This window comes from Pongo abelii, chromosome 4 (genome assembly GCF_028885655.2).
Source record: "Pongo abelii isolate AG06213 chromosome 4, NHGRI_mPonAbe1-v2.0_pri, whole genome shotgun sequence".
Lineage (NCBI taxonomy): Eukaryota > Metazoa > Chordata > Mammalia > Primates > Hominidae > Pongo > Pongo abelii.
The window spans coordinates 64,331,790-64,357,310 of NC_071989.2; the positions used below are offsets into that span (position 1 = coordinate 64,331,790).

Genomic DNA, 25,521 nt, shown 5'->3' on the forward strand with positions numbered 1-25,521 from the left:
GCAGTTTTGGCTGATTAATGGAGCAGATACTGGTGAAGACAACTCCCCGCAAAGTCACTCTTTTGCCTGGGGGCCAGACCCCAACCCCTTACAACCAAGCAGAGGGCCCTAATAATTTGTTATTTGAAACAGGTGATATGATCTTCCTCCTCCCTTTTCACCATCACAGAGCAGCTTTTACACAAATAGCTTGGGGATCACCACTTCTTCCACAGCCAAGGAGGAGAAAGTTCCTAGAGAGTTTAGCATAGCAATATGTCAGAAGAGGCATTCAAGGGACCCAGAGTAAGGCACTCCTGGCTCTGAGAACACCTGGAAGACACACTTTGAGAGAAGTGCAAAGAAGTTTCTCTAAATTTGAGTTTGCTTTTTATTTATATTTGTCATACATTTTGATATATTCTAGGTGCAGGGGAACATGACAGATTTCCCCCAAAAAAATTATCACTTTTTTCAACCATACAGAAAATTTGAAAAAACAGTATGATGAACAACCACATGTTCAACCCCACGCAAATTGTTATTTTCCCATATTTGCTGTTTCTTTGCTCCAAGTTTTTCTGCATAGCCCCTGTCCTCCCATCACTGTGCAGGTTACCACTAGCCTTTATTTCTTGAGGGCTTTCTATGTGCTGGGGGACCTGTGCTGGGGGATCAGTATGGACCATCTCATTAGAGCTATACTTTCACCCTACTAAATAGGCCCTATTGATATTCCCATTTTTATTTTTATTTATTTTGAGACAGAGTCTCACTCTGTCGCCCAGGCTGGAGTGCAGTGGCACAATTTCGGCTCACTGCAAGCTCCGCCTCCCGGGTTCACGCCATTCTCCTGCCTCAGCCTCCCGAGTAGCTGGGACTACAGGCGCCTGCCACTATGCCCGACTAATTTTTTGTATTTTTAGTAGAGATGGGGTTTCACCATGTTAGCCAGGATGGTCTCGATCTCTTGACCTCGTGATCCACCCGCCTTGGCCTCCCAATGTGCTGGGATTACAGGCGTGAGCCACCGTGCCTGGCCAATATTCCCATTTTATAGATGAGACGTAGGCATAGATATGTGACTTGCTTAAGGTCACCTGGCAAATTGGATACAGAGCCCACTTACTGAATCACTATACTACCTTATAACATGTAAACTTAATCTCATTTAAGCTTTTCAATCTCATTTAGGCTTACAACAACCTTGATATCAATTGTAGAGCTCAGAGAGGATATGAAATTTGCTAGAGGTGACAGAGCTGAGAGATTCAGTACCTGCATCAGATTCATGACAGTGAGACTGAAGACAATATGACACGCGGAGTCAAAACTCCAGCAAGCCTCTGTCTCATTTCTCAATTTGGTTTTCTCATCTGTAAAACGATTCCTGTAACATGACTGAGGTACAGACTGCACTGGCTCTCCAGATGTGTTCTCTATAGTCCCTACTGAATGGGGAGCACTGAGTAAATAACTGCCACCTATCTCAGGAAGAAGGTGTTTTGAGAATTACCAGAAACCTATAAGTGGGGGACATTTAGCAGTGTGGCTAAGAGTGGGACTCTAGACTCAGATCCTGGCTACTCCACTGTTGTTTAATGGTTCTGCGCTCCAGTAGTCCTCCTCTGAAAAATGGGATAATAGACTCCGCTCCATAGAGTTGCTGGAAGAATGAAATGACAAATGCTGAACACAGTACCTAGTACATAGTTAATGCTCAATATAGCCATTATGACTATTATGCCAGTTACTCTGGCCTCACATGTGGTAGCATGAACAGCTGGACCATGTGATTGCAGGGTAAATGGGCTCAACCTGCAATGGCCGTGACCACAGTCAAATCCATGGTTTCCAACATGCTCCATTCGAACACGGGATTCCTCATGCCTGGATATGGCTTTCCCCCACCTCTGCTTGTGTGCCTGTGTGGTCCCCAAAACTTCCCAGCCCCACGTCTGCCTCACCAGCAAGTGCAACCCTCTGGACAGCATAGAGGTTCTATTCGAGGGTCACAGGACCCAAGCCATCAGGTGATCCTGACTCCACTAATCTCTGGAATTCAGTATCCAGGACCTCACCTGACCTGGTGTTTCCACAGAGATCCCAATTACAGAGTGGACCCAGAGGGAAGGGAAAATCCCGCAAACGTTGCCAACCACCACCATTCCTGAGCTGAATTCACCTTCCCTCCCCGCAGACAGACACTAGCAGGATTTAGGCAAACCACAACTGTTTATTGGTGAAAGACTCAGCTTCCTTATGTGCTCGCTGCAAAATAAATAAAATACCAGATGCTAGTATCGTACACTATTTACAACCTGCAGCTGACCAAGCAGGTCCTGAAGCCTTCTCTGTGGACCAATACTGCACTCTTCTGAGGCTATGGGAGAGGTCCAGCAGCCGGGCCAGGGACTAAAAGGAAACGAAGGATCTGTTTTATTTCGAGCTCGGGGGCAGGCTGCACTTCTCGCAGATCTGAACCGGCAGCATGTGAGTCAAGGAAGTACTGTTTATGGCCACCAGCAGCTGCAACTTGCCCATACAGTCCTCCAGCGACGCCTCCGGGTGGTCTCCCAGGCGCAAGTCCACGGGCCGCGGGACCCGCAGCATGCGGTCCGCCAGCGCCAGGCAGCAGATCGCCAGGAGGGAAGGGGAGTAGCTGGTGAAGGCATAGTCGGCCAGACTCAGCTCCGCCACCCCCCGCGCCAGGGCTTGCGCTTCCAGAGCTTCGGAGGCCTCAGCCTGCCCCGCCTCCACGCGAGCGTGCGTGAAATGCTCCAGGAAGAAGCTAATGGTGGGCGCACCCAGGGTGAAGTGCAGCTTGTGCAGCACGATGCACTCGAGGTTGCAGAGCTGCTGCCGGGAGAAGGCGCCGCAGCAGAGGGCCAGAAGCTGCTTCACGCGCGGCGGGTGCACCTCCACCTGCAACACAGGGCGCACTCAACCCCGCCTTGCGGCTTCCCGGGCCCGAGGCCCACCCCAGTATGAAGCCCGGGACTTTCCCCATCCCTTCCAGAGAGACAGCCGGGGCTCTGCCTCTCCATTGCTTCCACGTAAGTGACCTGGGGCGTACTTCCAGCGCAGTTGATCTAACTACTGTCCAACTAAAAAAAAAAAAAGCTTGGGAAATTTTAAAGGCTTTTTCGGAGACTAGACTAGAGGTGCCAAAAGAGCTATTTGGGACTGATTACAGCTATTAGTCTATTCGGCTATTTCTTTGGAGGCTCGGTGACAGGATTGTTCGTTTGTGTAAAAATTGTGAAGTTAAGGCTAAGGGATAGATGCGTATGCAAATGTCTGATAAAATGAGTTCTGGGAACCCAGCACTAAATCGTACGCGCTGGAGAGACGGGCGGCCAGGGAGTGGCGGGGGAGTTTGGCTACGTCCCCAGATGCCGCGTGTACCTGTTCGATGCCCCAGGTACCTGTTTGCAAGCGATGAGCAAGGAGGTGACCCCAAGCAGCTGGAAGCAGTCTGCAGCCACCGGCGTGGTGGTGAGGAAGCGGTCCAGAGTGTTCACCGTCAGGCACAACGACTCGAAGGAGAGGCCGAATTGGCGGTGCACCGGGATCAGCCAGCTGAGCAGCTTACAGCGGGATTCCGCCGTCACCTGCCGGGAAGGAGGGGGGAGGCGGGCCCGCTGGACTTATGGTGGAGAGGGACTGTGGAAGGGAAGGAAGGGCCAAGAAGAATCGGGGAGCTTCCCCGGAGAGGGGCAAGATTTCAGAAAGAGAAACGCAATGGAAACTGGGAAACGCGTGGGCCGTGCTGAGCCGGAACACCGGGATTGGGACCTGGCGCTGTGCAGAGAGCGTCGTACACATTACCTCGCGTAATGGGCTCAGCAATTCAAAGGAAGGGGAGGGGTTCCATTTTGCAGATGAAGAAAGAAGCTCAGGGGTGTTAAATAACTTGCCCGAGTTCGGTAGGATCCGGACTCAACCCAGAAACGAATTCCTCTCTACCGTGCCCCAGTAGCCACCTTGGGACTTGGGGCAAGCCCCTCAAGCCGTCTACGCCCCACTTTTCTCCATCTGTAAAATGAGGCCGGTGACGCCCCTCCACGGCCCCTTGTGCTTCGACTCGGGGCCGGAGCTGGGCTGTCGCGGGCCCGGGCGCTCGGAGGGCCGACACGGCAGGAGAGGAGAGAGCCTGGGAGGAGAGGAAGAGCGACGGCGGGGAGCTGGCTCTACCAGCACCTCACTTGTGGCTGCCGAGCCAGGGCCTCCCGCGGGTGGAAGTGGCTCTCCTGCGCCTTGCGGAAGGCGTAGCAGCTCTGGCCGTAGTCGCGGAAGGTCTGTAGATCTAGCTGCGCCAAGGGCTGGGCCGGGCCGGGCAGGGGGCTACCGCCCCGCGCCCCAGGGGGGCTGTCTGCGCCGTCTGAGCCGGAGCTGGGGGACTCGAACAGGTCGCAAATGCCGGAGTCTCCCGGGAGCGGGCACGGGTTCAGGGGATGCAGCGGCTGCTTCCTCCGGAGACGCGGACGCCTGCTCTTCTTCACTGGGGCGCGGAGGTTCTGGTCGTTGTCCCGCCTCCCCGCCCGGGCGGCGGGGCTCGAGGGGCTGGTGGGACAGGGGGTCACCATGATACGGCCGAGTGGCCGCTTTACTACCTTCAACGCCCGGGCTGCGGCGGGCAACAAACGCGCACTCGAAAGTGTGAAGGAGGCCGGCCTCAGAAGCTGGCGCGGTCCTAAGTACCGAGCCGACTCCTGCTCTCTACCACACCCCCGGCCTCTTACTGGCTGAGCCCAGAGCGGCACCGGAGCCGCGATTTTCCGGCTGGAGAACCACTCGCCTCAGGGCGCAGGCAGCGCGTCGCCTGCGCCGCCCGCCAGGGGGAGGGGGAGCTGCAGCGCGCGCCAGGCACCCGCCTTTCGCGCCTGCGTCCTGCGTTACCCAGGCAACCGGAGCCCGGGTCGCTGCGGGAGCCCGGCGCGCGGAGTGGGAGTGGGGTTGCGGCGGGCGCAGCCAAGAGGCTCCGCTGCGCGGGATAAAAGATTCTCCCAGGGGGCATCTCCCTGTCTTTGGCCAGATGGTCTCGACACGTGCGGGCACCTCTAACCCAGGTCGGTAATTTTGTAAAGGTCTGATCCTGAGTTCCAAACGAAAGTCGGGCTAGAATTCTGTCAACACAGGAAAAGTTTTCTTCAGTGACACAAACAAGCAATAGTGTTAATTCAGTTGCGTTTGTGGGTTTTGTTCTGGTGGGTACCGGAGTAGCCAGTGCCCTTCCGCCAGCCTCGGGGAGCAGAGCCTCAGAAGGGCCGTCTGTGCTGCGGAATAGATTGGAGCTCCACCAGCCAGCCACGGCTTTCGCGCTCAAAACAAAACGGAAAACTGCCGGATCAACCTCAGTCGGCAAGCAAGTCTGCAGGCCGTGAAGACTTTCTCCCACACTTTTCACCCCAAGCCAAGTAAGCTGGGGCTACAGCGGTTTAAGAACATTGTTGGAAAGTTGCATTTCGAGTTTGATCGAATTGTTCACAGCCTGTTCCGTTTTAGATCATTAGCTTCTGGCCTTCTGCCCCGCCGGCAGCCCAGTCCTTGGTTTTTCCCTGCTTCCTGCGTCCGCTCCTGCAGGGTGATAAACTCAGGGAAATTAAAGCTGGAATGGGGACGCCCAGGCCGACCGGGCGTGGCAGTTTCCTCAAGGCGCCTCGGGTTTAGTCCAAAAATTCCTGTCCTGGTAGAAGCTGGATCCCTTCTCTGGCCTGAGTGAATCTTCCTGAGGGTCTCTGACCCTATAGGAGAAGGAGCTGCGGGAGCACAAGTAGCCCATAATCAACCTCACAGGCACTTAGCAATGGCAGAAAGCTCAGGTACCCTCAACCCCGGTGTTTTCCAGAGGCGAGGCTACTGGGTGCCAAACCAAGAGCAGGTTCAGCCACCTAACGTCATTCCAGAAGAAAGCTGACAAATGTGCCTACTCGAAGTGCAGGTTTCTGTCTATGAAAATTTAGTAGATGGTGGAATGGTGTCTCTTAGAGATGCAGGTGAAAGAAAAGGAATGGATTTTGGGTTCTGACCGCTGTTCCTCCTATTTCCCCGTAACTCTGAGCAAGCTCTCTATTCTGCCCTAAGTAATGTCATTTGGGCTGGCGTGGTGGCTCACGACTGTAATCCCAGCACTTTGGAAGGCCAGGGCAGGTGGATCACATGAGGTCAGGAGTTTGAGACCAGCCTGGCCAACATGGTGAAACCCCATCTCTACTAAAAATACAACAGTTACCTGGGGGTGATAGCACACACCTGTAATCCCAGCTACTTGGGAGGCTGAGGCACGAGAATCGCCTGAACCTGGGAGGTGGAGGTTATAGTGAGCCAAGATCATGCCACTGCACTCCAGCCAGGGCAACACAGCAAGACTCTGTCTCAAAAGAAAAATAAATAAATAAATAATCTCATCTCTAACGTGGGAGACGAGCTAAGAAACCCTGGGAGTGGTGCCAGGCCTTACTGTCTCTCAGACTATTGTTGGGAGGAGCAACATTATGGGAGGAGCAATTGAACCTGTGGAGAGGGCTCAGATACCAGACTTCTTCCTAGAGAAGCTTTCTGGGTGAGAAGAAAGAATCCAGGAATTCTGATTTTTTCATATTGACCCAGGTGGCCAGTGTGGTAAAGTGAAAAGGCAGGAAGTCAACTCCTTTTTCCTTTTTAAAATCTAATTATGCTTTCATCTATTTTTTTTTTTTCTTTTTGAGACAGTTTCACTCTTGTTGCCCAGGCTGGAGTGCAATGGCATGATCTCGGTTCACCACAACCTCTGCCTCCGGGGTTCAAGCGATTCTCCTGCCTCAGCCTCTCTAGTAGCTGGGATTACAGGCATGCACCACTGCGCCTGGCTAATTTTGTATTTTTAGTAGAGACGGGGGTTTCTCCATATTAGGCTGGTCTTGAACTCCCAACCTCAGGTGATCCTCCTGCCTTGGCCTCCCAAAGTGCTGGGATTACAGGCATGAGCCACCGTGCCTGGCCATCTGTTTTTTTCTTTTTCTTTTTTTTAAGACGGAGTCTTGCTCTGTTGCCAGGCTGGAGTGCAGTGGTGAGATCTGGGCTCACTGCATCCTCCGCTTCCCGAGTTCAAGTGATTCTCCTGCCTCAGCCTCCTGAGTAGCTGGGACTACAGGTGCGCACCACCACATCCAGCTAATTTTTGTATTTTTAGTAGAGACCAGGTTTCACCATGTTGGCCAGGATGGTCTTGATCTCTTGATCTCGTGATCCTCCTGCCTTGGCCTCCAGAAGTACTGGGATTACAGGCGTGAGCCACCATGCCCAGCCTATTTTTTCTTTTTTTGAAAATCTAATTAGTGAAGTCAACTCCTGAGGGCAAAACTGTGGCTGTCTTATTGGTTATCTTAGGCAAGACATTTCCCCCTCTGAGTCTCCGTTTCCTCATCTGTTAAATATGGATATTATTATTTGCCTTGAGGGTCAAGTAAAATAGATGTGAAAATTCAATGTCCTTTTTGAACGTAAAATAGTTGGGTCACCTTAAAGCTGTCATTGGGGAGTCAACAGTATTATCACACTGTAGCTATTCTTTTTGTTTGTTTGAGACGGAGTGTTGCCCTGTCCCCCAGGCTGGAGTGCAGTGGCATGATCTGGGGTCACTGCAACCTCCGCCTCCCAGGTTCAAGTGATCCTCCTGCCTCAGGCTCCTGAGTAGCTAGGATTACAGGCACCTGCCATCATCCCTGGCTAATTTTTATACTTTTGTAGAGACAGGGTTTCACCATGTTGGCCAGGCTGGTCTTGAGCTCTTGACCTCAGGTGATCTGCCCACCTCGGCCTCCCAAAATGCTGCGATTACAGGCGTGAGCCACCTCGCCTGGCCACACTGGAGCTATTCTGAAAAAAAGCGCCATCATTTGATCCACCTGTGGATGTGAGACTCTCTTTGCACCACACTGAAAGTGCTTTGCACTCCCAGGGAGTTTGCCTATAGTTAGAGTCAATTCCCAACAGGTGGTGCTTGAGCTTTGGCTTGATGGACGTATTTCTCAGTCTTCTGGAATGCCTGCTGTGCCAGGTGCCGGGTCTAAAACTGTAAGACTGCACGGGCCCTGCCCTCACAGAGCTGCATAGTAGTTGGGGGAACAAAGAACCACTTGTTGCACTTGTTTAAATGATTACTGTGTGGTAAAGGATTACTGATAGAGGATTTACTGGATTTAGGGTTGACAGATAAAATACAGGACACAGGGTTAATTCGAATGTCAAATAAAAAAATGTTTAGCATTGAGTATGTCCCAAATATTGCATGGGACATATTTATAAGAAAAAACTATTCATTAGTTAGTATATTATAGCAGGGAACATACTTATACTAAAAGATGATTTGTTGTTTATCTGACATTCAAATTTAACTAGGCATCCTGACATCTGGTAGCCCTGATGTCACAGAAACCCATAGTAGGAGCAATTAGCCTGGCCTGGAAAGGCTTCCCAAAGCAAGTTGTAGTTAAGCTAAGAGAGAAGGAGTTGGGTGGAAAGAAGAGAGGAGGGAGAAATCATTCCAAGTAGAGTAGCAGGATGTGGGAGGGTCTGGAAGCATGATTCCTGGAATGTTATAGGGCCTACTTGATACAGAATGACTAGAACACAGGGTCAAATGGAAGAGATGTAGGGAAAATAATAGCTAATACTTAAATAAAACTTAGGTGCCAGGAACTTTATTATGCTCTTCATGCATATTATATTCATCTTCCCAGTAGCCCTGTGAGATCGCTTCTATTATTTTCCCCATTTTATAGACGAGAAAACTGAGGCATAGAGAAGTAATTTTCCCAAAGTCACAAAGCTGGTAAATGGCAGAACCAGAATTCAAACTTAGACAGCCTTGCTCTTTGCTCCATAATCACCATGCCTCAGTAGTAAGATCATACAGTGCCTTGTAAGCTACATTAAATGTTTAGACTTTACCTGAAGCCACTGAAGAGGCCTGACCAAAGGAGAGAGATCTTTTATTTAAAAAATTACTTTAAGGCTGGGTGTTGTGGCTCACACCTATAATCCCAGCACTTTGGGAGGCCGAGGCAGGCGGATTGCTTTTGCTCATGAGTTTGAGACCAGCCTGGGCAACAAACAAGGTGAAACCCCATCTCTACAAAAATACAAAAATTCGCTGGGAATGGTGGCATGTGCCTCTAGTTCCAGCTACTTGGGAGGCTGAAGTGGGACGGTGACTTGAGCCCGGGAAGCAGAGGTTGCAGTGAGCCAAGATCATATCACTGTACTCCAGCCTAGGCAACACAGCCAAATCTTGCCTAAAAAAAAAGAAAAATCAAATTACTCTAGCTGATATGTGGAAAATAGATTGGAGAAGCAAAGGTTGAAGCCCAGTTAGGTACAGTAATTCAGGCAAGAGATGATTGTGGGTAATGAGGATGGAGATAGGATATTAGATTCTGAAGATTTAGGAAATAAATTACAGAGGGGGCTCCATGTTGAAGGTTAAGTGAATTCAAGGAGGTCTGTGAGTCTGGCTTATGTACTCAGGCAAGTGGGTTGGCAGTTAAAACAATGAAACCTGTCAGTCTGTTTAAGGTCAAAAAGAAAGTTCCATGTTTCCATTCAATTAAGTCTTCGCTGTAAAGATGGAGCTTAATCAGGATGCAAGTACCAAAAGACAATATTTAAATAATGAATGAACATATGTAAATACCAGTGGTTACCTTTTGTTCTCAAATGTTGCTTAGTTAAAACAATATCCCCCAAATTTTGACTGAATTAATGAAAATATTCAATATAAACTTGTATATGGCTCCACTGTGCATCATGGAATTTAGCAAAACAAACCTTGAAAGGAGCTTTTCTTAGTATAGCATCTCAGTCGTAAGCAGTCTTTTAATTCAGGGGATGGTTTTTACATTTTTTTCCAACTCTTAATATTGGATAAAACCTATTTTAATTGATTTGACTTGGATATAAAAGCCTTCTTAAACTTATCTTCAAAGCTCAGGGCTAGGTTTTATATCTAGGACTCCTGTCCACTGCTTCCAAGAAAAGGCATAGTTTATCTCCCCTTGGTCATTTCTCTGTAGATAGAGTAGGAAAGGAAGGAATCTCAGCCGTGTCTTCATTAAATGGTCATCATGACATCCTTACCTATTTCCTCTGCCTTCTGATGTTATAGCTTGTGCTCATTGTTAAAAGCAGTGTTTACTTTTAGTCATTTGTTAATTTATTCATCAAATTTTTTTGAGTTCCTACTATGTATTAGGCACTTTTCTAGGTGCTGAGAATACCACAGTGAATAAAATAGACCAAAATTCCTGCCCTAATAAACTTTATGTTTTAGTGGGAGGAGACATAATAGTCAAATAAATGTGTGTTTATGTTAGATGGTAAAAAAGAGCTAAGAAAATAAAGCAGGAAAGGGGAATGGGAACTTTAGGGCATGGGGTTATAGGAATTTTAAATAGGGAGGTCAGGAAAAGCCTCACTGAGCAGTTGACATTTGAGCAAAGACCTGAAGGAGTTGAGAGAGTGAATCATGCTTATTCTGGGGAAAGGGCATTCCAGGCAAAGGGAACAGCATGTGCAAAGGCCCTGAAACAGGAGTGTGCCTAGAGCAGAGTAAGGAGGCAGAAGAATGGGAGATGCAGACAGAGATTCTGACAAGGGGTGTCTAGATTTTATAAATTAAATATATTATTACAATTAACTTCATCTATTTCTTTTTAGTTTTTAAAATGTGATTTCTGGGCCTGGCACAGTGGCTCATGCCTGTAATCCCAGCATTTTGGGAGGCTGAGGTGGGCGGGCCCCTTGAGGACAGGAGTTTGAGACCAGCCTGGCCAACATGGTGAAACCCTGTCTCTACTAAAAATACAAAAATTAGCCAAGCGTGGTGGTGTATGCTTGTAACCCCAGCTAGGGAGGCTGAGGCATGAGAATCACTTGTACCCAGGAGGTGAAGGTTGCACTGAGCTGAGATTGTGCCACTGTACTCCAGCCTGGGGGACAGAACAAGACTCTTTCTTAAAAAAACAAAAAATGATTTCTGGAAATTTTAAATTTACATATGAACAGCCTGGGTAACATAGTAAGATCCCATCTCTACTAAAAATTTAGGAAAAAATGAGGCATGGTGGCTCATGTCTGTAGTCCTAGCTACTTGGGAGGCTGAAGTGGGAGGATCACTTGAACCCAGGAGTTTGAGGTTATAGTGAGTTATATGATCATGCCACTGCACTCCAGCCTGGGTGACAGAGTGAGACCCTGTCTCAAAAAATTAAAAAAATTACATATGTGGCTCACATTGTATTTCTGTTGTACAACACTATTTTAGAAGAATTGAGCCAGGCGCGGTGGCCCACGCCTGTAATCCCAGCACTTTGGGAGGCCGAGGCGGGCAGATCATGAGGTCAGGAGTTCAAGACCAGCCTGGCCAAAATGGTGAAACCCTGTCTCTACTAAAAATAAAAAAATGGCTGGGCATGGTGGTGGGCGCCTGTAATCCCAGCTACTCGGGAGGCTGAGGCAGAGAATTGCTTGAACTTAGGAGGTGGAGGTTGCAGTGAGCCAAGATCATGCCACTGCACTCCAGCCTGGGCAACAGAGCGAGACTCTGTCTCCAAAAACAAAAACAAAAACAAAAAAAGAAAAATAGAAGAATTAATCAGGCTGAGAATACATGTGGGTGGCAGAAGGACACAGGCAGAAACAGAAAACACTTAAACTGAAAACAGAAAACACTTAAATTGAAACTTAAGAAACCATTAAAATAATTCAGGTGAGAGATGATGGTGCCTTGAACCAGGATAGTAGGTAGTAGAGATGGTGAGAAGTGATTAGATTCTGGATATATTTTGAATATAGGCCAACAGAATTTGGTATAATGATATAGGGGCTGGGCACAGTGGCTCACATCTGTAATCCCAGCACTTTGGGAGGCCAAGGTGGGAGGGCTGCTTGAGGCCAAGAGTTCAAGACCTGCCTGCGAGACACCGCCTCTACAAAAAAATCCCAAAATCACAAAATTAGCTGGGCGTGGTAGCTGGTGCCTGTAATCCCAGTTGCTTGGGAGGCTGAGGTGGGAGGATTCCTTGAGCCTAGGAGGTTGAGGCTGCAGTGAGCCATGATCATGCTACTGCACTCCAGCCTGGGTAACAGACCAAGACCCTGTCTCAAAAAAGAGAAAGATATAGGGTATGAAAGAAAGAGTCAAGGATGATCCCAGATTTTTTGACATGAATAATTGAAGATATGAAGTTGTCATTAGCTGAGATGGAAAGGATTGAGGGAAGGAAAAGGTTTTATGGAGAATATAAGGAGTTTGAGTCTGTTATGCTTGAGACATCTTCCAGGAATCCACGTGGGGAGGTAAAACAGGTATTTGAATACACAAATTGAGAGTTCAGGTGTGAGGATAGAGATGTGAATTTGGGTGTTAGCAATGAATAAGGGTAAATACCATAATTGACATTAAACAACAAATTTTGTGTCTCCCTCCGTCTCACCACAGTGTTTTTCTAATGTTCCACTGCCTTTTTGTAGAATGCACTGTTGAAACCCAATTCAATGTAGTTTTAGACAGGACATATAATAAAGTGATATCCCTGCACATCTCTTGGTCCTGTGCTCCACCTTCTAGAGATTTTAAAGCAAGACTGTCAGAGATATCAGTGCCGCGTTTTCCTCTCCTCAGTATTTGTAGTTGGTATGAACAATATGGTCTAAGTTAAAAGCATTTTATTTGCCCCATGAAAAGTCTTTAAAATTAATTTCTGTTTACTAATCTCTCTGGGACCTGGGCCCAGTGCTCCTTAAATGCACTAGGTAAACCTAAAATACTTTAAAAATGTAAAACTGAATTAAACTCAGGCTTCCACATCAAAAGCTGCTTAACCACGATTTGACCTGTTTGTTTTCAGGTATGGTTTATAAAATCTGAAAGGCAGTATTAACATGATGGAACCAGAGGTTTTTTTTAATTCCAGTTTGGCACTTCAGTTTGAGACAAAAGCCCCCACCCTCACCGTGTTCCAGCTCTATGATGGGGGCTGAAGTAGGAACAATGCATTTACTGACAGTGCCTTGTTTTAGCAAACAAAGTAGGTTGCCACCTAAATGTGAACGTTTGCTAGCACCTTAAAATAATGCTTAAACTCAGTTTTGATGTCACCAAAAATTCTAATATTTACTTAAGACTCTATTTTCTATTAATGTATTTAAGCATCAAGATTGAGACATATAACTTGAAGTCAGACAAGTTTTGCTGGTATTTAGTACACAAAGGGCAGGAATTTTTAGCACATTTTAAAAACCCGGACGTTTGACTTACACGTCTAAATGTCCACCTGGGAAAAAGGCTATCTCTTTGTTACCTGCCTTCCTGGAGTTTTGCCAATCCCCAGTTCACTAAAAGTTCAGTACACACGCTCAAGTGCACTGCTTCTCTCCTCATGCATAGATGTGCTTTTTCTCCCAACTCTCCTCAGATTCCTTCCTCTCTGTGGCAGTCTGCCTGGCACGGGCAGTACTGTGCAGTGGTTAAGAGCTTTGGCTCTGGAGTTTGACTTCTGGAGTTCAATCCTGTGTGCAGTATACTAGCTCTGTGAACCTGGGCAAGTTATTCAACCTTTTTATTTCTGTTGCTCTAGTGTTTAAAAAATTGGGATAGTAAGCGTATCCTATAAGATTGTTATAAGGATTAATGAAGACATATAATATGTTCATGTAGTTTTCAATATCAGTTGCTGCTATAATTATGGTTTTTTTCTAGCTAAGGTATAAGGTATATGTGTTTTTGTCATCCAGGGTGGTTGGAAAACTAATACCTGTTTTTTGGTTTCTTATAGGGAGTGTGTGTATTTATAGTTGCAAAGAGGCTACTATTCATATTATAGTTCCACTGGACTTTGAGATCTGAAGCTGGTCTTTGAGTACTGAACTAAAGGTCTAGCCCTCCAAATAAACATCACCTGGTGTAACATTTAAGTTTTACTTTTTTTCTTCTGAGACAGGGTCTCACCAGGCTAGAGTGGCACCATCAGGGCTCACTGAAGCCTCCTCACCTGCACCCCCCAACTGGGCTCAAGCAGTCCTCCTGCCTCTGGGGACTACAGGCACATGCCATCATGCCTGGCTAATTTTAGTATATATATTTTTTGTATAGACTGGGTCTTGCCGTGTTGCCCAGGCTGGTCTTGAACTCCTGGGCTCAAGTAATCCACCCACCTCAGCCTCCCAAAGTTCTGGGATTACAGGCATGAGCCACTGTGCCTGGTCCAAGAAATTTTACTTCTGTAAAGGTTAAGTCTCTTTGCCATATTCAGATGCTGGGTGGAAAGGTCTCCAGCAGCAACCTCTGTCCTTCCAGGGTCTGGATCAGAAGAGCACATCAAGAACTAAAAGGTAGTAAGCACTGCAGCATAATTATGCTTGAAGCCAGTCCAGGCCTCAACTCTGTTATGGTGTGGGATACTAAGTGACTTGTTTCAGTGGGCCTTGCAAGCATTTCGTCAAACTGTGATGGTAGCCTGATGCTTACTCTGCTGGATTCCCTTTAGATGGTGGTGTTGCCCATGTAGACTCAGGGCTGTCAGGAGCAAGGAACCTTCCTGATACTGTGTGTGTAACATTTAGTGTGTTGCAGTTTACTTATGATATGGTCAAGATTTTGTTATACTATCAAACTTGTTTTGGGTATTATGTAGCTTCATTATACCATATACCAGGATATAGGGAGCAGAATCTCATCTGAAGAATGAGGTCATTCTTGGTGTCATTTGCTTGGAGAAAAAGTGAGCTTTCTAGAAAAGAAGCCAGAATAAAGGGAAAGATGTTGGTAATTTGCAGGAAGGAAATCTCTTTCTTGGATTTGCCACTCCCCTGCATCCCCCTACCCCACCCTGGTATTGGGGTATCCAGGAGATTTGCTCTTCATTGTCAATGGTGAGTTTGAAAGTGATAAACTGCAGATTTTGTGATATTCTTAGAATAGGGAAGTATGACACAAAACCAAGAGACTGTTAAAAAATAAAGAAGATTTAGCTGGGCACAGTGGCTCACGCCTGTAATTCCAGCACTTTGGGAGGCCAAGGTGGGTGGATCACAAGGTCAAGAGATTGAGACCATCCTGGCTAACACGGTGAAACCCCGTCTCTACTAAAAATACAAAAATTAGCTGGGTGTGGTGGCACACGCCTGTAGTCTCAGCTACTCGGGAGGCTGAGGCAGGAGAATCGCTTAAACCCGGGAGGCGGAGGTTGCAGTGAGCCGAGATCGTGCCACTGCACTCCAGCCTGGCAACAGGGTAGGACTCCATCTCAAAAAAAAAAAAAAAGATTTATAAATTTGATTACGGAAAGTAAAAAAAAAAGTTGAAACTAGAAAAATACTTTAACTTATATCACAGATATAGGCATAATTTTCTTTACCTTGATCTTAGCCAAAAGGCCGAGAAGCGATTGGCATAATTTTCTTAAGATATAAAAAGCTCTTATAAATCAGTATGAAAAAGTGTGGCACTCTAACAGAAAAATGAACAAATATTTGAGTAGTTTACAAGAAAAATGTCTTATATGAAAAGATGCTGAAACTCAGAAAAATCCAAACTTTTATCATAATTGATAACAATCCAAACATTTGATAAGAGGATATAGGTTATCAATATGTTGTTGGTTGTAATATAAATTACAACCATTTGGAAGACAATTTGGCAAGATCTGTAAACATTTAAAATGCACCTAGTCTTTAGCTCAGCAGTTCTACTTCTGGATAGTTAGTATACATCAATGCAAAATGACTTTATAAAACTATATTTATTGCAATATCCTTGTTAGAAGTAAAACATTGATTGTCCTCAATAAGAGACATCCAAAAAATAGAATATTATGCGGCCATTGAAAAGAATGAGGCAAATGTTTTTGTACTGATGTGGAATGATTTTCGTGGGGTTTTTGGTTGTTGTTTTGTTTTGTTTTTGTTTTTTCGAGATGAAGTCTCGCCCTGTTGCCCAGGCTGGAGTACACTGGTGTGATCTCAGTTCATGGCAGCCTCACTGCCTCCTGGCTTCAAGCGGTTCTCCTGTCTTAGGCTCCCAAGTACCTGGAATGGCAGGCATGCACCACCACAACTGGCTACTTTTTGTATTTTTAGTCAAGATGGGGTTTTGTCATGTTGGCCAGGCTGGTCTCGAACTCCTGACCTCAGATGATTCGCCTGCTTCGGCCTCCCAAAATGCTGGGATTACAGGCGTGAGCTACCGTGCTAGCCCCAGATTTTCAAAATAGAGGATTGAAATAAAGTAAGATGCAAAATAGCATGTCTAATATGTTGTCACTTGTATAAAAGATATATATGTATATATGTGTACATGTATATACACATATGCACACATCCTTGTATGTGCATTGAATCTCTCTAGACAGATACACAAGTAACTGGTTACACTGGCTGTCTTTGGAGAGAAGATTTGGCAGATTAGGAGACAGAAATAAGAGGAAGAGGGACTTTTTACTGTGTACCTTCATCTACCTTTTTAATTTTGAGCTGTATGGATATGTCATTTGTTTTAAAAATGACACTGTTCATATGCAGCTGGCTGAAAGTTAGAGAGCAGGGACCCTAGGTGAGGCCTTTAAAGTGGCAATAGCTATTATATATGGATATCAGAAAATAGTGGATGGAATGAAACAGCACCCAGGCACCCCAGGAGCAAAACTGTGTAACTTTGTATGCAAGACTGTGCTATAGTGTGGATATTTGTCCCTGCCCAAATATCATGTTGAATTGTAATCCCCAGTAATAGAGTTGGGGCCTGGTAGGAGGTGTTTGGATCATGGGGGCAGATCTTTCATGGCTTGGGGGGCTGTCTTTGTGATAGTGAGTTCTCATGATATCTGGTCTTTTAAAAGTGTGCAGCACCTGCCCCACTCCCACTCCCTCACCTCTCTCTCTCTCTCTCTCGCTTCTGCTTTCACCATGTGATGTGCCTGCTCCCCTTTGCCTTCTGCCATGATTGTAAGCTTCCTGAGGCCTCTCTAGAAGATAAGCAGATGCCAGCACCATGCTTCCTGTACAGCCTGCAGAACTGTGAGCCGATTAAACCTCATTTCTTTATAAATTATTCTGTCTCCGGTATTTTTTGACATAGCAATGCAAGAATAGCTTAATATAAGCTGGTTTTCCTTTTTGTTTTGGAACTTGGTTTATATCAATGAATAGAACAGACAAACATCCCTGCCTTTGTGAAGCTTATATGGGGTGGCGATGCAGGGAAAGACAACCAGTACTGGCTCTGGGGCATTGGGAATGCCAGTGGGCAGGTTGTGGCATTAAATAGGCTGGTCATTGGAAAGGTAACACTTGAGCAGAGACCCCTAAGAAGTGGAGGAGTTGGCCATGTGGACATCTGTGGGTATACTAGCCAGCGAAACTAGCCAGTGCAAAAGCTCTGAGACATGGGCAGCCCAGGGTGTGGAAGACCAGCAAGGCGGCCAGTGTGGCTGGAGTAGAAGTGAAAAGAGTAGCAGATGAAGTCAGAGAGGCAATAGGGCAGATCATGTAGATGCTGTTATCATTAACATTTGCTGGGTTCTTTAGCTTATAAAGTTGTGCATGATACTTTATTGTAGCATTGCATCATTACCTCAACCATATGAGATAGGTATGACTGTTGTCCTCATTTACAGATGAGAGAACAAGTTCAGATTAAGGAGCTTGCTTGAAGATGAAGCTAGTAAGTGGAATATTCGGTATTTAAATTCAAGTGTATGATTCCAGTTTGGACATTCACCCCTGTGCTGTTCTGTATTTATTAAATGTGAAGGGAGAACTAAGGAAAGGCTTTGAGTCCGTCCTCAGGCCACTGCTTTGAAAGGAGAGCTTTGCCAAGGGACAGAGCCCCCAGAGGAAGGAGAAGCCAACAGGGTCAGAGCTGGTTGCACTTTCTTGTGACAAATCTGGAAGGCTCTGAGATACGTTATAGCAAGACAGGCAGAATCCCCTTGCCCAAGTATGTGCCGGCAGGTAAAAATTGAGCTAGACTTGGGCATAGAGTAAAGGAAGCAAGGCTTTAAGGCCAAAGAAAGCATAAAGCTATCTGGAGTGTGACGACCACAGAGTGCCATCTAATTTCCATGAACCAGCCACCTTCTAGGTGGCAATCACATAAGGAAGTGACAGTTTACTTCACTTTTCAGAGAGAGCTCTGGTGCTGAATAGATGAGTTTAAATTGGCCAAAGAGTACAAATTCTTATATCTGGCAGTCTTGCTGGGAGTGAAGAGAAGATCTCTGAAACCAGGCTGGCCTCAGGAGTGAGAGAAGTTTGTGCCTTTGCTCTTGAGCCATGGCTATTAGCCTGTTGAAAAATACAGCTTATCTTTCCACCTTCCATTTCTGGTACAAATATATATTTTACATGAAGTAGAAGATCTAAGATATAACATGAAAGGAAGCTCTTAAAAATTTCTCTGGTTACTAGAATGTAACTGTACTTGGACACTATAGTTGTCTATCTCTGTTCCTCCGCAACCAATATTTAATGAGTACCTACTAAGTACCAGGCATCGCTCTAGGTTTGCAGCAGTGGATAAGACACACAAGGCCCCTGCTTGCATAGAGCCAGGAGTGGATAGGCTGAAAATAAAAAAGTGAGCCATATCAGACAGGAATACATTCTTAAAATAGATTTAAAAGTGTGGTGGCCTAGAGTGTGAATGGGTATCTACTTAAATTGCATAGCCAGGGATGCCTCTTTGAAGAAGTTCTTGTGTGTTGCTAGTGTTTGCAAGTCCACATGTCAGTATTTTTCTTTTAATGTTGTGCAAGTCTATTCCCTAAGTGAGATTTCTCATAATGTTGAGAATATGTTTTTGTTTGGGGAGCAACATTTTCTGTTGGGCAGGAATCCTACAAATATTTAGATACTGATAGTTAAATCCTCTAAAAATAATTACTTCAAGGTAACCTGCAAAAGAGTAGTAGTGGGAGGTGGGCTTACTGTATACAATGAATATCCCAACTAAATGCAAGCTAAAGCTAATGCATCTCTGTGTTGTTGTTATTGATAATATTTATGATTTTAAATAATGAGCATCCAGAGATGTTCAAGGAGAAAGAACTCCTTATACCCAGGGGGGTATCATATATTAACATAACCTCAGCAGATCTATCCTGTCTTTTCTTTCTCTACCGCTCACAACCAAGAGGGCAGTAATTAGTATCTTCAGACCATGGTAAGATAAACCCCTGTTCCAAATGTAAAGCAAAGCCGTCCTATTGAAAAGCAACAAAAAGGAAGGCTGAAGGGCAGCACACAATGTGTAATGTGCCTACTTGGATGTCAAATCATAGGGTACAGATCAAAACAGAGCAGCTGTTGAGGGCTGCCTTGTCATATGCTGCTTAGAGTTTATGAGAAAAGGCACCAAGGGCCCGCAGTTAACAAAAGCACTTAGCGTGTGGCAGATTGGGCTGCTCTGTTGAGAGGTAGGATTTGGTCTCTAAGTTTGTTCAACTATACAGATTTGAAATAAATGGATGGTTGGAGTGGCTAGGTTTTCTTTTCCTGTGGAAGATCTGGATGTTAAAGGTATATCATTCAGGAAAAATATTTCCCAGTACCTTCAGAGTGACTGAAAAATTCCTAACCTGCATTTGCATATTATTATCATATCTGCTGTTTCTGTATTAGCTTGCTGGAATACACATATGAACCATTTAGGGAACTCTATTCTGTCCTGTTGGTCTATATGTCTGTCTTTATGCCATACCATACTGTTTTGATTAATGTAGCTTTGTAATATGTATGAAATCAGGAAGTGTGAAGTCACTAGCTTTATTGTTGTTTCTCAAGATTATTTTGGCAATCAGTCTTTTGTGGTTCCATATACATTTTGGAATTGTTTTTTTCTATTTCTGTAAAAAATGCCATTTGGATTTTGATAGGGATTGCATAGAGTCTATAGACTGCTTTGGGTCATATGGACAATATTAAGTCTTCTAATCTGTGAACATTTCTATTTATTTGTGTCTTTAATTTCTTTCAGCAGTATTTTGCAGTTTTCAATGTATAACTTTCTCCTCCCTTGTTTAAGTTCATTCTTAAGTATTTTACTCTTTTTGATGCTATTATAAATGGGATTGCTTTCTTAATTTCCTTTGTGAATTGTTAGTGTGTACAAACAACTAATATTTTGTATGTTGGTTTCGTATGCTGGAACTTTGTTGAATGTATTATTTCTAACAGTTTTTGTGGAATCATTAAAGTTTTCTACATATAAGATTGTGTCATCTGTCATCTGTGAACAGAGTTTTACTTCTTCCTTTTAAATTTAGATGCGTTTTTTCTTTTTCTTGCCTAATTGCTTTAGCTAGTACTCCAGTACTATGTTGAATAGCATGGCAAGAGTGGGTATCCTTGTCTTGGTCCTATTTTTACAAAAAAAGCTTTTAGTTTTTCATCAATGAGTGTGATGTTACCTGTGGGATTTTCATATATTAATTTTATTATATTGATGTAATTTCCTTCTATTCCTAGTTTGCCATTTTTAAATAGGATTGTTTTTTATTATTGAGTTGTAAGAATTCTTTATATCTTCTGTATACAAGTCCTATATCAAGCATATGATTTGCAAGTATTTTCTCCTGTTTTGTGGGGTTGTCTTTTCACTTTCTTTGTTTCCTTTTTCTTTTTTTGAGACAGAGTCTTGCTCTGTTGCCCAGGCTGGAGTGCAGTGGTGCAATCGTGGCTCACTGCAGCCTCTGCCTCCTGGGTTCAGATGATTCCCATGCCTCAGCCTCCCAAGTAGCTGGGACTACAGGTGCATACCACTATGACCAGCTAATTTTTGTATTTTTAGTAGAGATGGGGTTTCGGCATGTTGCCCAGGCTAGTCTCGAACTCCTGACCTCAAGTGATCCACCTGCCTCAGCCTCCCAAAGTGCTGGGCTTGTCAGAGGCATGTGAACCACAGCAACTCCATAATGAATGGGTACAATGAGGCTGAAACCTACTGGGCTGCATTCCCAGATTGTTAAGGCATTCTAAGTCACAGAGTGAAATAGGGGGTTGGCATAAGATACAGATCATAAAGACCTTGTTGATAAAACAGGTTGCGGTAAAGAAGCCGGTTAAAACCCACCAAAACAAAGATGGCAATGAGAGTGACCTCTGGTCGTTCTCACTGCTACACTCCCACCAGCGCCATGACAGTTTACAAATGCCATGGCAACATCAGGAAGTTACCCCATATGGTCTAAAAAGGGGAGGCATGAATAATCCACCCCTTGTTTAGCATATCATCAAGAAATAACCATAAAAATGGTTAGCCCCTCGGGGCTCCTCTGTCTATGGAGTAGCCATTCTTTTATTCCTTTACTTTCCTAATAAACTTGCTTTCACTTTACGCTATGGACCTGGCCTGAATTGTTTTTTTGCATGAGATCCAAGAACCCTCTCTTGGGGGTCTGGATCAGGACCCCTTTCCTGTAATAGAATTACGGGTGTGAGCCACCGTGCCCGGCCTCTTTTCACTTTCTTGATGGTGTCCTTTGAAGAACAAGTATTTTTATTATATTAATAATTGTCTCCAGCTTTATTGAGGTATAACTGACAAATAAAAATTATATTTATTCAAGGTGTACAAAGTGATATGATCTATGTTTACACTATATAATGATTACCACAATCAGAGTAATTCATCCTTTGCCACACAGTTAACATCTTTCATGTATGTGAGATGAGGATACTTAAGACTGCTGTCTCAGCAAATTTCAGGTAAACAATATAGTATTATTAACTATAGTCACCATGCTGTATACTAGATCCCCAGAACTTATTCATTTTATAACTAAAAGTTTGTACCTTTTGACCAATATTTCCCTATTTCCTCTACCTCCTGGAAACTGTTCAACTCTGCCTGTATGAGTTTGACTTTCTTAGATTCCACATATAAATGGGATCCTTCAGTATTGGACAATTAATTTTGATGAAGTACCATTTTTTTCTTTCGTTTCTGGTGCATTTGGTGTCACATCTAAGAAATCATTACTTAATCCAAGGTCCTAAAGATTTACTCCTATATTTTCTTCTAAGAGTATTGTAGTTTTAGTTTTTACACTTAGCTCTTTTTTGTTTGTTTTTGATGTAGTTGTTGTTGTTTGTTTTTTTTGAGACAAGGTCTCACTTTGTCACCCAGGCTGGAGTGCAGTGGTGTCATCTCTGCTCATTGCAACTTCAACTTCCCAGGATCAAGTGATCCTCGCATCTCAGCCCCCCAAGTGGCTGGGACAACAGGTGTGCAGCAACACACCCTGCTAATTTTTGCACTTTTTTGTAGAGATGGGGTTTCATCCTGTTGCCCAGGCTGGTCTCAAACTTATGGGCCGAAGCAATCCACCTGCCTTGGCTTCTCAAAGTGCTGGGATTACAGGCATGAGCCACCACACTCAGCCTACACTTAGCCCTATAGTCCACTTTAATTTCTGTACATGGCATGAGGTAAGGGCCCAAATTCATTCTTTTGCATGTAGCTATCCAGTGGTTCCAGCACCATTTGTTGAAAAGATTATTGCCCCATTGACACCCTTGTTGAAAATTAGCAAACCATAGACACATGGGTTTGTGTCTGAACTTTTAATTCTATCTACCAGTGCTCCTCAATTTACAATGGGGTTATGTCCGATAAAGGTATCATCAATTGAAAATGCTGTAATCATACTGCATATTGCTAGCCTGGGAAAATATGAAAACAAAATTTGAAGTACAGTTTTTACTGAATGCATCTCACTTTCACATCATTGTGAAGTCAAAAAATTTTAAGTCAAACCATCTTAAGTCAGAGACTGTATATGTCTATCCTTATGCCAATTAATATTTTTCACCCCCCAAAAATTTCTTTTTTGAGACGGTGTCTCAATGTCATCCATACTGGAGTGCAGAGCAGCATGATCTCAGCTCCTTGCAATCTCTGCCACCCTGGTTCAAGTGGTCCTCCCACCTCAGCCTTCTGAATAGATGGGACCACAGGCGTGTACCACCACACCCAGCTACTTTTTTCTATTTTTGGTGGAGACAGGGTTTTGCCATGTTGCTCAAGCTGATCTTGAACTCCTGAGTTCAAGTGATCCTCCCACTTCAGCCTCTCAAACTATTAGGATTATAGCTATGAGCCACCACGCTGGCTCCCAAATACTTTTTGGCCATATTTCAAGATGGCAATTTGGAGGGGCTGCACACTACAGGTAATTGCTCTGAAAAACTGTCATTTTATGGGGGAGATTTGCATCTGTAGAGGAAATCTATATTAGTGAAGTAAACCCCAGATGCAAACAGGCTCTCTCTGAGGCCCCTCCTTATCTGCCTTATCCAGATCTAGGAAAGATACCTCACAGGAAAAGGAGACTAAAAATCTGACACTTTTAAAGGTCTGACAAAAATGTTACCATGGGCTACCATCTATTCTTTCTGAGGGCTGCTACCCTTGAGACTTCATCTACATACAAGATGTAGCCTTTGCTCCCCATGCTTTTCCTTTCCTCTCCCTCCCATAACCTGTCTCGCCACATTGTAAGCCTCTATTCTTTTATACTATATAAACTTCATCTGGCCCCCTCCTCTGAGCCTCATATTTTGTATAGCTCCCATGTTTATGCACATTAATACATTTTTATGCCTTTTTTCCCTGTTAATCTGTCTATAGTCAGTTTATTTTATAGAGAAATTATAGAACTTTCAGAAGGATGGAGGGAAGAAAATTCCCTTTACCCCTACAGCAGTAGACTGGTTAGGTTATTTTTGAATGACCTTTTCATTTATTCCCCGTTAGCTGAGTGACCTTTATCATCAGTTTTCTCATTTGTAAATTGAAAATATATTACCACCTTGTTGTGAGGACTGAACAAGAATATAGTAAAGTTCTTAGTTCAGTGCTTATCATATAATGCTCAATTTAAAAACTGGAAATATACTTTCCCTTGATAATACTCCCTTTCCTTCCCACTAATCCTCTCCAGTGAAGACTTTTCGTCTACTTCTTTTTTCTTTTAGACGGAGTCTTGCTCTGTCACCAGGCTGGAGTGCAGTGGCACAATCTTGGCTTACTCCAATCTCCACCTCCCAGGTTCAAGAGATTCTCCTGCTTCAGCCTCCCGAGTAGCTGGGATTACAGGTGCCTGCCACCATGCCCAACTAATTTTTGTATTTTTAGTAGAGATGGTATTTCACCATATTGGCCAGGCTGGTCTCAAACTCCTGACCTCAGGTGATCCACCGGCCTCGGCCTCCCAAAGTGCTGGGATTACAGGTGTGAGCCACTGCACTCAGCCGACTCTTCATCTACTTCTGAATGTCTCATGCATAAGAATGGATTTCATGAAAACAGGCAGGCATATTCCTGAACTACCACCAGGACTCAACAACTTCTTATCTGAAGAGTGTGATTTTCTCATATGACACTTGATTTTTCTTACCACTGTATGTTAAGATCGAGGGCACCCACCTCCTTTTCCTAGAGGGCACCCACCTCCTTTTCCTAGTGACTGTAGCACCTGGCCTGGTCTTCTCCATCCTTTTCCTGCATCCACACTGATGAACAAATATGCTGTTCATCCTGTCCCTACTTTAAATTCTCCCCACATCCATTTTGCTATCCATCAGCAGGGAAACCCTTTAGGTTTATTTATTATGGAAACAATTACATCTCAAGATTTTAAAACCTGAAATTCTCTCCTCTAACTGGCCTCCCTACCATTGACTTATTCATAATGAATTTGGGATTAGATTCTGACCTCTCCATTTTCCTGGTCCATGGCCTCTGATCTGGCCCCATTTGCCTCTAAATAAGCGATTTCAGTCACCCATTTCAATGACACAGTCTATTTCATTCTAAGATCCCGTAGTCACTTGAATGCAAAAAACCCCAAAAACCAAAAAATCCTATCCACTTTCAACTTTATCAGCTTATCTGAAGCCAGTAAGCATTGCTGGGGAAAACCAAAAAGCCTTTCCAAGTTGATCCCTATGTTATTCTGTTTTAGTTCTTTGTTGAGCCGTCTCTGATGTTAATATTATCCTCACTTTATGCTGGTTATTTCTATTTTTGCCTGCAAATCAGTGAGGGTCTTCAACCTTTTGTGAATATATTCATATTCAACCTATTATGCATTCTGTTCCTTTATAACATCCATAAAGAATATTCTATTTGCTGCCCCACCTTTTCATTTTTATTCACTCCCTAAAATTATGATTTGTACTCATGCAGAAAAGAGTTAACATAACTCATGCAGAAAAGAGTTAACATAACATAAAGCCAGAGGTCTTAAGAGACTGCTTGTAGGGCTGGCCCTTGGTTGGAGCCTGGGAACTTGACTTGTGAAAAGTCCTCTGCCTTTTGTTAACACTGTTTTGCCTGCTAGGAACACTTAAATGCCTGCTTTCCTTCTGGGAGCCTGGAATTTTGTTATGCCCGGTCTTTGTGCTTGTATGACCTGCCCCTAATAAAAATCCTTGCACTCTGATTCTGTAGTAGGTTTCTCTGGGCAGAAACTGCATAGCACATAGGAAGCCTGTGTATAG

General features: G+C 44.5%; 1 protein-coding gene and 1 long non-coding RNA gene across 2 annotated transcripts in view; one reads left to right on the forward strand and one right to left on the reverse strand.

The window, feature by feature from the left end:
- Positions 1-2,195: 2,195 nt before the first annotated feature.
- Positions 2,196-4,887, reverse strand: CCNO (cyclin O). The gene is made up of 3 exons (XM_024247269.2): positions 4,188-4,887; positions 3,408-3,593; positions 2,196-2,904 (listed from the first exon to the last, which is right to left on the reverse strand). The coding sequence occupies exons 1-3, from the start codon at positions 4,566-4,568 to the stop codon at positions 2,419-2,421; spliced, it is 1,053 nt and encodes a 350-aa protein (XP_024103037.1). The 5' UTR covers positions 4,569-4,887; the 3' UTR covers positions 2,196-2,418.
- LOC129059402 (uncharacterized) overlaps positions 4,875-25,521 on the forward strand; it is a 64,180-nt gene continuing 43,533 nt past the window's right edge. The window contains exon 1 of the long non-coding RNA XR_008525264.2: positions 4,875-5,051. This is a non-coding gene — a long non-coding RNA (uncharacterized LOC129059402). The remainder of the gene's footprint in view (positions 5,052-25,521) is intronic.

Bases quoted from the DNA above. Each gene is read 5' to 3' on its own strand.
- CCNO (XM_024247269.2), bottom strand. From the start codon at position 4,568: ATGGTGACCCCCTGTCCCACCAGCCCCTCGAGCCCCGCCGCCCGGGCG. The intron at 3,594-4,187 runs GTGAGGTGCTGG...CCTTCCCGGCAG, and splicing joins CCCTGGCTCGGCAGCCACAA to GTGACGGCGGAATCCCGCTG. The intron at 2,905-3,407 runs GTACCTGGGGCA...CCTGTGTTGCAG, and splicing joins TGCTCATCGCTTGCAAACAG to GTGGAGGTGCACCCGCCGCG.